At 50.0% G+C, this 13977-nt stretch overlaps 1 protein-coding gene across 1 annotated transcript; it reads right to left on the bottom strand.

Annotated features, from left to right (window-relative positions):
- Window positions 1–1435: 1435 nt before the first annotated feature.
- Window positions 1436–8540, bottom strand: LOC119177790 (neprilysin-1-like). Its single transcript, XM_075867673.1, has 2 exons — window positions 8218–8540; window positions 1436–3530 (listed from the first exon to the last, which is right to left on the bottom strand). The coding sequence occupies exons 1-2, from the start codon at window positions 8538–8540 to the stop codon at window positions 1436–1438; spliced, it is 2418 nt and encodes an 805-aa protein (XP_075723788.1).
- Between the last annotated feature and the right edge of the window lie 5437 nt (window positions 8541–13977).

The raw sequence follows: 13977 nt of genomic DNA, 5'->3' as shown, positions 1-13977 counted from the left end.
AGAAACATTCATGGCCTACGCAGGCAACCACCTTGGCAGCAGCCCGACAGAAGAGCGAGAGTGGTGACGACCAATAGCCCTCGTCGGCTTTCAGTCGGGGTATTGTACGTGCCCCGCAAGCGTTTTCTGACATCGACAAATATACTTGTTTGCCCTCTGCCACGTCCCGAGGAGGCCTGTCTATGCCAAACCACAGAAAATGTCGAACCGACGAGAAATACTCGGTTCAGCACTCGCCCTTGCTTTAAAACCAAACTAACTAAATTCTACATGCAACACTCGTCACTAATAATCGCTCAGAAGTGTACCTGCACACAGAACACTGAACACAAGCATCAAGAATGTTCAAATTTGTTGCCAGAGGTCCTTAATGTTACCGTTGCGTTGTCTTCTCGTATAGTGCTGTCGCTTATGCGTACTTGCACTCTAACCACGCAGTCATGACCACGCAGTCACTCTAACCACGCAGTCATGACTGCGCCATGCAGAATTTCGTCGAAAACTACTCTCCATTATTGTGTACAATTCACCTGGGAGTGCACTCTAAAAAAATCGAGTATTTGGGGAGCGTTTCTGCCCCACAACAATAATAGTCATCTACTTCGAGTACTTTCCTCGTGTTATCGCCATGGTTTGCGGTCACGAACAGCGCGAGTGTAATAAAGGTGACATAGTGATTCTTGAGAAGACAGTAGCCAGCGCCGGGTTTTCAAAAAAAGAAGAAACGCGAGAACTCAGATGGCGATTATCGTCGAGTCGCAGAACTATATACTCCCCGAATACTTTTTTTTTCTTAGAGTGATAGTTACTCCGCTAGTCAGTGCATGGATCAGTTTGGTGTGTCGTTCTACTGAAAAGAGACTGTATACATATTTACCTGTGGGAGAGTACTACACGTTCGAAACTGCGAATAACGCGAAACGTTTTATTATAGCCTTGAATATTTGCGAGCTAGGCACCAAAGTTCACAATGAAACTGCGTAAGCGCGAAAAAGCAAACTACTCGGCCAAACGAAAAATGTGTGTACTCGTGATGTTCGTATTATAGCGCCGAAGTTGTTGCTAATGCATACTGTCGAAATTGCGCAATGTCTCAAAAACGTGATTGAACAACGGTACAGCATATGCGTAAGAACTAAGGACTTAATACTGCCCACGTAAACAATCAGTGAGGCGACAACGCGTTGAGATAATTAACAAGTGCGACGTGAATTTATCAGCTTACTGTCACATTGCACACTCGCATACACTTCACTGACACAGTTAAGCATACTAAATAATGAAAATACACTGAACAAATGAGTCTTCGTTCGGCGTTGCGCATGATGAAGAAAATACACGCGTGAAATATACGAATAAAAACGTCACAGCACTAAAGTTGATTTCTCTGTCGGTATATAACAAGATCTCGCAAAGCTCTGTCAAAGGGGCGCACTCAGTGAATTAGGGCACACTTGTCGACGGGGTTCATGAACGAACCAACCTTGCAGCCGAAAGCACGCGCGAACTCCAGTGAATTGCGCAGCGGGCCGTTAACACGGAACCAGGCGGAACTGTGTGGTCCCTGGGCGGCCATCTTGCGCAGGAAGCGCTGGTTGCCGTTCTCGCACATGTTGGCGGCGTACGAGACGAAGAAGAGCTGACTGGCGTTCCAGTGCTCGAGCAAGGCGAGCCGATAGTCAGGCGCCACGCGACCACTGTCCAGCAGGAACGCGTCCAGCGCCGGCCGCAACGCCAGGCTGTCCCACAGGTCAGACCACGAAGTGCGTGATGCGTCCAGCTGCGGCCTCTGCTCGGTCCAGAACAGGGCAGAGTACTGGCGTTTCAGGCAGCGCCGCAAGTTGTTCATGCGACGCGACAGGGCCGTCTCGGCTCCGTATGCGTTGCTGCCGTGTTCGAAGTTGTAGGCCCAGTGGTAGACGGCGCGCAGCAGGGGCCGGTACACCTTGGGGCCCGCCCTAGCAATTTGCAAGGGTCGCAGAGAAGGGTCCTCGTTGAGGAAGAAGTCAAAAACGGGCAGCGGGATCTCGAGCCTCTCGTACGGTGGTGGCAACTGGCTCTCGGCGCTCAGGAAGCCGCCCGTCCAGCCCGGGTAGGCCGCTACGCCGCCTGCGGCAGCCGCACGCGTGCTCATGTGCGCCATCAGCTTCTTCTCGAGTGACTTGCGGATCCAGGTGTAGACGAACTGTGCCGTGGAGAGGCGCGAGTTGCTCAGGTAGACGCCGTCCACGTACTCGGCTCGCGTCGACTCGCTGTCCATAGCGCGGGGCGACAGGGGCTCCCACGAGACGGCGTTCAGCTTGTCGCGAAGGTGCGCGCGCAGCTCGCTGTTCAGTGGGCCCAGTTGCGCCTGAACGGACTCGAGCAAGACGAGGCGTAGCGTAGACACCAGGTCTTCAACGGCGTTCTCACCTCCCAGCAGAGACTCGGCGAGGCGCCGCGACACGTGCAGCGGCAGGTTGGGCTCGAAGCGGTTTAGCAGGCGCAGGCAGTAGTGGCTTTGCGGGAGAGCACGCGCAAACTCTGGGTGTCGCGCGTAGGCCACCGAGGCGAGCTGGTCGCGGAGCTCGCGCTTCCAGATGAAAGGTGACAGCGCCATGGTGATGCGGAAGAGCAGGTAGCCCAGTAGGTCGCTCGAGAAGCGCAGCAGGTCCCCACGCGCCAAGCGAAGGAAGTAGTCAGGCGAAGCCAGCTTTACGTACGTCCGGGCCGTGATGGGACGAAGCCCTTTGCCGAACACGCTCTGCAGGAAGCTAGTCCACTCGATGTTCCTCAGCGAGGGCAGGTCAAACACCTTGACTATGCTGGCATTGACAAGCGCCGCGACGTCCAGTTGCGGCTGGCCGAGCATGAGCGCCAGTCTCTCCTCGAACTGGAGGAGGTCAGCGTCCGTCTGGTTCTGGAAGAAGCCCAGCAGGGGCGCGAAGCTCACGCGCACCAGCTCGTACTCTCGGCGCTCGAGCGGGCCGCGCAGGAGCACTGTGGATGGCTCGCCGAGCCCCACGAAGCGGCGAGTGTCGTTTGAGGAGACTTCCTTGACCACGAAGGGCCTGAAGAGGGCGTCGACGCCGAGCTCGCGGTAGGCGACGCCCAACTTGCGCGACACCTCGACGGGCGACGGACGGCGGCGCGCGCTCGATTGCGCCATCCATGGTCGGAGCCGAGCTGCATCCATGAACATGGCCCGCAGGGCGTGGAAGAGGTTCGCCTGCGGCCGCAGGCAGTTGTCGATGAGGAAGCGCAGCGGCGGGAACCGGCTGGTCGCATTGTCGCGCAGTCCCGAGGCGAGTAGCTCGGCGTAGCCGTCCACCAGGGCAGTGTCCACCGAGAGCCTCTCGCTACCGAGAGGCAGCGGCCGCGCCCGCACCCAGTCGTCGCACACGTACGCGTAGAAGTCGTCGCAGGGGTCACGGCTGGTGTTGATCTGGCGCAGCAGTCGGCGCGCGTACTCCACGCACGCCGTCGAGGTACAGGCGCGATTGCGGCGGCTTTGCGAGGGCGCGTCATAGAACACGTCTGGAAAGCTTGCTCTGCCGTGGCAATGATTTGAACACGTGTTAGAAAAGCTTTACGTGAACTGTATTGACGAATACATATAATTGTTTCGATAATTTCAGGCGTTTATTACCGATGAACTATTAAGCTTCATTTACTGAACAAGATGGCTTCGCTGCTGAGGTGAGTAAAGGAAAAGAGCTGATGGCCAATCGACTGTCTTCCCAGGAGTGTGTGATACATGTCGACTTTACTGCGTCATGACTGTGAATTGAGGAATCGACGAATAGCACAGTGTACTTGCAATGTATTTTCTATAGAAGAACGCAACAAGGTACTGTGGTACCAAGATATGATCAGTATGCATTTACTCCGGATAACCCCTGATATTACTAATATCAAAGCACAGAAGTGCATAAGAAACAATGCGTGATGTGACAGCCCATGCTAAGGTGGCGCCTTCTCGCGGCTGTCGATACCAACTGCGGCAGCCAAGGCTCCTCCCTGAACACACTACCCCGTATTCTAGTGCACTATAATTGAAGATAGGGTGCCTCGATGCGCGCGCCGGAGGAGCGAGCATCGACATAGAGTTTCCTACAATTAACTAGAGGCGACTCTGGCGCTGCGATCGTTCAGCGACCATGGGAATGATGTGTAGTACACACATTTGCCTAGTTTTCGTACTTGTGGGCAGCGAATCGTACTTGGGGCTTCGTTTATTGCTGTGTTTCGGTTTTGTTTTGAAAGAAAGATTCAACCCTTTTGAACTTCGAGACCCAATTTGGAAAGGTAAGTTAAAAAAATTAGATGGCGAAGCGCAACTGCTGAACATGTGCTAATATTTGTTTTGTAAGAAAACAGTTTTAAGCCACACGAACACACACGGAGCCAAAAGCAGGCCAGAAGTACGAATATTACACAAATGTGTGTACCACCCATCATTCCCACGCTCGCTGAAACGACGTGCGTTGCAGCTCCCATAGACTCTAGCGCCAGAGTTAGTTCCCTCTAGTGTATATATGGAAACTCTATGGGCATCGAGGCACTCTAATGGAGGCGCGCCACCTGGTTGGCTTCCCGTGGGACCTCCGTATTTGCGTATGTGTGGGTTATTTTGGGTTACGCCAAACCGCACGCTGAAGAACTTAGCTTCTAGTTTTACTTTTAACACAGTTTATTTCTATCGCATCTGGTCTAGGTGGCTCTGATTTACTCCGGCGCCCCAGCGGAGAATTCGAGGTTATTGATGGGCTAATATGGGTGGTAGCTTGATCGCTTGAGTTTGGATGACAAGTTCCTCTGAATGCACAGTAATTGTCCAGACAACTATTACGGTCTCTCGTCGTTTAGCTTTTCATCAAATGGCAAGTTCATATAAGAAAAAAAAAGTCTAAGCTTGCACTAAGTAGCACAAGGTTTGAAGGAGCGAAGCTGGCCGGACGATGAAAAAGTCTAACCTGATTATTGCTGCTGTGTTGTTGCAAGCATTTAGCAAGACTATGCTAGATTGTTCGTTGGTTGCTTTTCAAAGAAGAGAGCTTCGAGCTGGATCACTTACAGCCACAGACAGGACATGTACGTCCAAACTCCAGAGAAAGCACTCGTGCTGTAAACGAGCGTTCCCATACATCTATGGGTCCGTTGTTCCGTTGTTCGCGCATACAGCTCGCTTAGGGGCTCCGGAAGTATATGTGAAATGTGAAGTGTGGGGGCAACATTTGCGGGCAGGTATATATATATATATATATATATATATATATATATATATATATATATATATATATATATATATATATATATATATATATATATATATATATATATATATATATATATATAGTGTCGCGACGTCAAGAGAGAGGTCGTACTCGAAGACGCTGAGAAAACAGCAGCGGGTCGGTCTTTTTGTTAACCGCGTGAGAGAGAGTTCCTCATCTTTCTCGTTATTGCGTTCTGCATAAAAGCGTGCAGATGGGCGTATGCGCTGTCGCCTTCGTCTTTTTCGCGGGAGGCATGTCACATGGGACGCATGTGATATATATATATATATATATATATATATATATATATATATATATATATATATATATATATATATAGTCAAGTAGATCTTCCGTGAGCGGTCTCAACGTGGTTTATTTCGACGTTTCGGCCTAGAGTGTGACCTTCATCAAGTGTCTGTGTGTGTGTGCGTGTGTTGAGCTAAGTGGCAGCCATGGCTTAAAAAATCTGCGGGGTTAGGTTAATAAACGTACTACAAGTCCAAGAAAATCGTGCGATATTCATAAGACAGCGTGCTGCCACCTCATTCAGATTTCAGAAAGGCCACATTTTGTAGGCACGTGCAATTTTCGCAAGGTCTCTTGAATTTTTCAATACGCCTGCTCCTTTAAAAGCGCATAAAAAAAGAAATGGAACTGGTCACGCACACTCACATCAACCTTTTACAATGTCCACTGACAAATATCAGTGCAATTTTTGCAAATAAATGAAGGTTTCAGTGTGGCAGAGTATTTTGATATTTATTTATTTCAATTATTTATTCACAATAGCGCCAGTCTTTACTGAGAATATAGCAAGTTGTCAATATGTACAGCTACTATGATTACTATTAATCAAGCAGCACTAGAAAGAAAAAAGAGTAAAATCAACTTAGCTCATTATACATCTGACTTGCACTGCACAGCACATAAAAAAATACGAGTAGATAAAAATGGTACATGAACATTGGAAGCTCAACACACGACTACATGCAAAATTTACAAGTACATGTGCATGTTGCATGAAAGATGCTACTTACAATATAACATACTAAGGTATTTTTTTCAATCTGACTCAAACTGAGCCAGTTATTCAGTGTTAGTAAAGAGAGGGGCTAACATCCAATGAACGACGCAAGGCTAAAAGTGCTGAAGAGACACAGGAGCAAAAGGAAGAACGTCTGGGAAAGTGGCGTCGCCCATGGAGGCTGATCGCCATGCCCAACCATCACAGCAACAGCAAGACGCCGTCAATGGTGTCAAGGCTTGACGAGGGACTGACTATATACGGTGAAGCTTAGCGAAAGCCCCTTAGCTAACGCTACATATATCTTGGCATAGCTGAGCTAAGCCACAGCAAAATTTTGCTCCAGGCACCTAATGATCTTCCCTGATTTCACGGGGCTTCAAGCAACCAGACTTCCCCAAGATATCCCTCTCACGCAGCCAAAACGACGCTCCTTTACCAGCAGATTCCTCGGTCTCCCCTTCCTCTTTGCATCTTAGTTCCGCGGCGGCTTTTCATGGGTCCTGACTCCACCACTCCATGGTACCTAAACAATTGTAACTGTCCATGAGACATTCGTTCTTGTCAGTCAGCGTGCGTCAGCCCGACGACCGCCCTCGCTGCACACATCAGTAGAAAACCCTCTCTCCCGCAAGGTAGAGCAACCGAATATGAAGAAGCTCCAAATTCGTAGAAGGCAACGGGAAAGCTGCCCGATGACGCGTGAATTATGAGCGACAAAGAATTTCAGGGCTCAGACGAAACGCGCAACGTTCTGAACGCAGTGCAGAAAAGCCCCTGGCCGCCCCATCGCCCCAGTTTCTGTTGCCCGAAGACTCGATGTCCAGGTCAGGTTTCAACGCCTCCAAGCTGGTGGCACTCGCCGCTTATTTATCCTTGAACGCCACAGGCGGTCAGCCGCCGAGAATGCCATAATGAGTCCGGTAGCCGCGGTAGATACTTTTTATGTGTACATGTCGTTCATCTTGCTTTTTATTATTAGCAATTTCTTTTGCAAGAACTAAAGCAGAGGCGACGTACTGTTAGGAGAGGCACACAGGACAGTGAGAACAGGGCCATGTAAGACAACTCGATCCACCCATGCGGCATGCACCCGGAGAACGTGCAGGTGGGACGGTGCCAGAGAGGCAAAACGCGCGTGAAAGGGAATCCGACGCAGAATATCTCGAAGCTCGCTTGTATAAACCTACGTCACCATGACCGGGTTCAAATTACACCGGCTGCCGCTATTACCGCAGCGCTCTTCGGAAAAAGCAAAATAAAAGCGAATTAGGGAGATATCACTAAGCAAATGAAAACTAAAGAGGAAGGTATCACTGCAGGACATATCTCTGTCCTTGCTAAGACGAGAAAACATGCTGAAGGGGATCGTAGCAGCTGTTAGTGGGTTTCTATACCTGTGGGGGCGGCTCCCGCAGGTTACTCTGTGAGCCACTGTGTGAGAACCCGCACTTTGCCGGAGGGAGCCATCGCTCGCCGTCAGTTTCTGACGCCATGCACGCCGCGAGGACTTTTGGAGGGTGCCGAACGGTTTGGTCCTACTTAGCTAAAGATGCTGCAGAGAAGAGGCTTGCAGATCCAGAATGCGCTCGACGAGATAATTCTAGGGGAGCGACGATAATGCAACGCTCAGACCTTGACATGAGGGAGGCCGATAATGAGTGACGACGGACCTATATGCTTCAACAGGGGGGGGGGTGCCAAAGCCCGCTTTACTGAGCGCGAACTCGCTCTGGAGTTTGGCCATTCACGCGAAGCTAGTGATAAACTATCTTCGCCGTCATTTAGCCTCGCGGATCTTGACGCAAGCTTTGGCGTTTTTTTTACACAGGCGTAAACACGAAAGTTCTTACGCCCAGCATCGCTGTTAAACGTTGTAACATCGAACGCAGCTAGCCCTAACCACGTCACGTACAGGCACTGACGTCTTACCTAGGCACAGTGGACATTTTGGGTGGCGTGCCGTGGTACGATGGCGGCGGTGCGTCCTTGGCCGTGATAGTAGGCTGCGGTAGCATTGAAGAGAATGCGCCGCCGCTGGAGATGAACAGCGTTGCGGTAACGAAGGCGGTGACCAACACCGACGCCATCAGCAGCAGTGTGGTGGTGACGCTGAGGCTCCACAGGGCCGCCGCCCAGCCACCACCACTGCAGAACTGCGCGTTGCTCGCGTAGGCTGGCGGAAAGGGACTGGCGGCCGCGTACAGCTCAGCCGGCACGGCGAGGACCTCGTTGCTGGGAATGTTGTCGGCCATCGCTCTGCAGCGCAGGGGCGAGCGCTCCGTTCCAGGTCACGAGCTGCTCGTGCGTACGGTGGCGCCTGGTCCCCTCCCGCCATGCCCCTTACCCACTATGAAGCCAATGAGTAAAAACGTCTTACTTTAGGGATGAAGCTTCTTGAGGTGGAGGCTTGTCCGTTGGCGGCGTTGGCGGGCACCGTAACCGTGATGGCGATGGCGACACGTATATACCGTTTGGATCGGGATGACGCTAATGACCACGGACAACGACTGGCCTGTGCAGTATATGACATCTCGATATGCTGTATACGTTAAATTTCGTATGACTGAAAACAACCAACAACCACCAGGATAACATGCAGAGACCTTGTCTTTGCCATTCTAGATCCGATACCACAAAGGCAGTAATAATCAAGGCAAGACACAATTTACAACTACACACAACATACCCTTAATGATCAATAAACCTTGCAGATAACCGTGCAGCGCTTTGTCACTCACTTGCATGCGTGTGTGTTCAATGTTACGGGTGATTCAAGGTAACAAAAACAATCGCTCTGCTTCGTCCAATCATCATTCACTTCGTGAATATACGATGTCCTTCAAAGAAGCCTTTACGAGAATAAGCATGTGGGCCAATATTAGATGCAGTGCAAGAACAGATCGGATGCAAAATATATTAATCATATCTGGGGCTTTAAGTCCTAAAACCACGATATGTCTATGAGACGTGGTAGTGAAGGGCTCCACTAACTTTGACCATCTGGTGCTTTCGAACGTGCAGTGACACGGCACAGTAAACCAGCCTCTGCCATTTGGCCTCCTTCGAAATTTGACTAATACTGTGTTGGGGGCTGGCTGGTCCCGACGAAAAATAAAAATAAGACGGCCGACGGAGACGAACGCGGCCAGCGGGGACGCCGACCAGCCAGAACACATGGGTTGGCGCGAAGCGCCGAAGAGAAGAACAACAACCGCACTCCACGGTTACCCAACGCACACTCATTTTATTTTACAGTCGCCTTGAAATCCTGGATGCCTGAGCGGTGCCCTCTGGCATCCTCACATGTCATTCTGAAACAGAAACCGACAACCTAGAACACAACAATCATCCCCTCCTCGAAAGAAGTTCACTCATACACTGTTTATATTTATACATGATCGGTACCAACGTATTATACAAGGTATGTACGTTAGAACACATGAAAATTCAGAGCACGGCACACCGAACTCACACATTATGAGTCCTAAAAATGCACTGAAAAAATGTACAATGGAAGTCTTGAAAATGCACTGAAAAAAGTACACAACTCAGTACAATATTGATTTGAATGCATTGGACCTTTTCACAGAACAATAATGTTCGCAAACTGTAATGAACAAAAGTTCTACCTCACGTAGTCTTCGAGCCGACGCGGTTTCTGCCGCTTCCGCTTAGGGCGGGCCCTTTTGGGTGTAGAATCAGGTGTCTCTGCACCTTGGTCCCTTGTGCTCTGATGTGACACATCAAGAGCAGAAGAAGATTGTGAAGGCTCTGAACGAGCGTTAAAATTCGCGGTTTCATCAGAGCTCGCAGCATGAGCTTCGAAAGAACTTTGTGGACCGGAGTCCGGTTCAACGGTCTCAGCCGTATTTGAAGGTTCGAAGTGAACCGTAAGACTTGGTGTACTGGAACCAGCGACACCGACTGGTAACACCTCGTCCTAACAGAATGATGCATAGTTGAAAGGCGTGGACGGAACGTGATGGGGAAGACTTTTAGGTATTGAAGGCGAATCCGTATGAAAAATAACAAGGCGCGAAGCATTCCAGATGTTACCATCACTTAAGCGAAAAAAAGTGGGGCTTACCTGGCCCAAAACTTTGTAAGGACCCCGATACTTAGGGCGCTTGCCTGGCACACGAACCTTGACTATATCGCCAGTGCGAACTTTGGACTGCTTTGCACCTGACGGGTGTCGACATACTTTTTCATTGCTTGTTGATGAGAAAAAACCCTGGTACGGATTTGATCAGGAGAAGACACTGCTATGTTACGAGGCAAAGAGACTATGTGGAGAGCAACTCACGGTTGCCTACCGTGGAGAAGTTGAGCAGGAGACACTTCAGCGGTGCCTTGTGATGTGAACCTGTACGAAGCTAAACATTCAGTCAAGACTTGCTTGAGGGGACGGTGCTCTAATTGGGCGATCTGGATATGTTCCTTCAGAACGCGATTAAAGCGCCCGATTTGCCCATTTGATTGGGGATAGAAAACTGATGACCTCATGTGCTGAATTCCTCGTTGTGAAAGAAAAGCCTCGAAATGTTGGGACTGAAACTGTGGACCATTGTCCGTAACTATGGCATCAGGAAAACCTTCCCGGCTGAAGATTGAAGAAAGAAACTCAATGATGACCTCAGAAGTAACCGTATGTGTGAAACAAAGCTCTGGCCATTTGGAATGGTAGTCAATGAGAGAAACAATGAACCGGGCATTTTTCGGAACATTATGCAAAGGACCGATGATGTCCATGCCGAGTTTCTGCCAAGGCCGATCAGGCCACTGGACCGGCTGCAACGGAGAAAATGCAGGTTTGGCAGACTTGTTAGCTGCGTGACATATATGGCAGTTGTAAACTGCATGCTCGACCTGCTTGTCTAACGCTGGCCACCAGTACCTGTCTCGGAAATTCTGTTTGGTGCGGACAATGCCTGGATGGGCCTCATGGGCAAGCTGTATTAGCTTGTTACGGAAAGAAGCAGGGGGAATCACGCGTTCATTGCGGAAAAGCAAGTCCTCGACACAAGACAGTTTCTGTCGGACTGCGAAGTAAGGCAAGAATTCAGAAGCAAGATCACATTTGGAAGACCATCCTTCACGTAAATATTTGAGAACTTGAGACAAAGTGGAATCTGCAGCTGTAGCTGCCTGAATCTTAGCTTTAGTAATGCAGGAAGTAACTAAAGAAGCAACTTCCTCGTCCCGCTCTTCAGTAACCGGTATCTGAAGAGAAAGGCGTGACAGTGCATCAGCAACCACGTTATTAGAACCTTTACAATATTGAACACTGAAATTATAATACATGAGTTTGGCACACCAACGGGAAATGCGAATGGGGCGGCGGCCTTCGGATCCTGCAGAAAGAAGAGCAACTAGTGCTTGGCGATCGGTCCGTAATGTGAAGTGCCGGCCCCACAAGTAAACCTGCCATTTCTCACAGGCGAAAATACACGCGAGAGCTTCACGCTCTCCTACTGAATATTTGCGTTCAGCAGGGGTCGATGTACGAGATGCAAAAGTGATTGTGATCAGCTGATCACCTCTGAGTTTTTGAAACACTGCTCCCAGTCCAACATCGGATGCATCCATCGTGATGACGATGGGAAGCTTCTCATTGAAAATACTAACAGCTTGCTTTGAGGCCAGTATTGACTTAACTCGAATGAAGCTCTGTTCAGCTTCAGCTGACCAGTTAAAAGGCTGTGCTTGTCGAAGTAGAGTACGCAGTGGTTCAAAAATATCAGCATAGCGAGGGACAAACTTGGCATAATAACCAACAAGACCAAAAAAAGATTGCAAGGTTTTGGCATCAGTAGGCCGTGTGGCATTGACAATGGCCTGAACTTTAGATTCAACAGGTGCTAAGCCGCGGGAACTGACATTATGTCCTAGAAATTGTAACTCATTCACAGAAAAATGCACTTGTTATTAAGTTTCATACCACATTCACTGATGCGGTTGAGAACAGTATGCAAGTTAGCATCGTGCTCATCGCGAGTACGTCCCCACACCAAAATGTCATCCAAGTAAAAAAGGGCGCCATTACAACCCTTAAGAATAATTGACATCATTTTCTGAAACACTGCAGGGGCAGATTCAAGCCCGAAACACACGCGGCGAAACCGAAACAAGCCTTCGTGCATTACAATGTGGTTAAGTCTCTACTGCACTCAGAAAGTTCAACTTGGTGATAAGTGGACGCGAGGTCCAGCTTGGAGAAACATACCGCTCCCGAGAGCTGATGAAGCAGTTCTTCAATGTGAGGAAGCGGAAAACCGTCTACGACGGTCACCTTGTTCGGTTCTCGTAAGTCGACGCATAGTCGAAGGGATCCATCTTTGTTCTTGACGACGACCAGTGAAGAAACCCAGTTGGAAGCAGAGACAGGCTCGATGATTCCGCTGGCTTGAAGGCGAGACAGTTCCGCAGAGACTTGCTCACGAAAAAGAAGAGGAATGCGGCGCAGCTTGGCACGCACAGGGCACACACCTGGTCGACGCATCACTTTATGCACAAAACCGCGCACACAACCCAGTTCACGGGTGAAGAGGTAGTGGAATTCAGAAGGGGCGTTGGCCGGAAGATCATCTTGGACGTCGACTTGAGCACACGTCATAGACGCACCGACGATGTTGATGGACAAAGCCCTGATGGCATCACGTCCCAAAAGCGAGCTGCAATTGGCAGTTACATAAAAAGTAATGGAAGCAGTGTGACTGCCATAGGAGACCTGAGCTGTAAAATGACCTAAATAATCAATCGTTTCCTTGGAATATGTTTGTAGAACGACGTGTGAAGACAAAAGCCGAATGTTGGAAAAATGACTATGAAAGTCAGCGGCACTGATTAAAGAGACTGAGGCACCAGTGTCTACGAGAAATGACAAGAGCACATGGCCCACTGAAGCTACGATGCTGAGCTCGGACGTAGTGTGGAGGCCATCCACATTTAAACAGTGACCGTATTGGTCTGTGCAGTGCTCGAAGGAGCGGACGAAGAAACCGGTTCAGGAAGATTTGCTGGACGGGAATTGCATATGGACTGAAAATCTCTGATTTTTCCGCACGCAAGACAAGGGTGGTTTCTCGCGGGACACGGCGCAAAATTGGCTAAATGCCGAGCTGATCCGCAACGAAAGCAACGCGCGGTTGCGCTTGGAGAAGAAAATTTTTAACGCGAGTTAGGAGCTCGGTGCTGTTCCCGAAAACCAGAATTTGGCGGAATGGGGTCGCGATATTGCCGGCTTCCTCGCCCCCGCGACGCAGAGAGGCCGCCATGTTGGCCGCCACAGAAGGACTGTGCAGGCGGGCGTCCATGTTGGTCGCCGCGCCGAGACGAAGATGAAGGGCTGCCATGTTGACGCATCCCGTGAAACAAAGAGCCGCCGCCTTGGCCCCCCGCAGCAGAAAGTTGTTGCACTGAATGCGGAGCGAATCGCTCCAACTGGGAGCGAATAAGCTCGTCCTCTCGCGCAATCGAGAGGGCTTCGGATAATGAAATCGAGGAGCCTTTTTGAAGCATGCGGTAGCAGACGTTTTGCGAAGCGTCCCCGGTGAAAGCTGATGGCGGATCATATCGTCCTCGAGCGCGCCGAAGCCGCACGACGCGGCGAGCGTTCTAAGAAAAGTAATGAACTCGGCGACTGGCTCGCCAGGCAATTGTCGCCTTTCTTGGAATTTTACGCATGCG

The sequence above is a fragment of the Rhipicephalus microplus genome, chromosome 1 (genome assembly GCF_043290135.1).
Source record: "Rhipicephalus microplus isolate Deutch F79 chromosome 1, USDA_Rmic, whole genome shotgun sequence".
Taxonomy (NCBI): Eukaryota; Metazoa; Arthropoda; class Arachnida; order Ixodida; family Ixodidae; genus Rhipicephalus; species Rhipicephalus microplus.
This window is presented reverse-complemented; position numbering and strand designations above follow the sequence as displayed.

Excerpts from the sequence above, each read along its gene's own strand:
- LOC119177790 (XM_075867673.1), bottom strand. The coding sequence starts at position 8,540 with ATGGCCGACAACATTCCCAGCAACGAGGTCCTCGCCGTGCCGGCTGAG. Across the intron at positions 3,531-8,217 it reads AAAATGTCCACTGTGCCTAG|AGCAAGCTTTCCAGACGTGT; the intron begins GTAAGACGTCAG and ends TTGCCACGGCAG.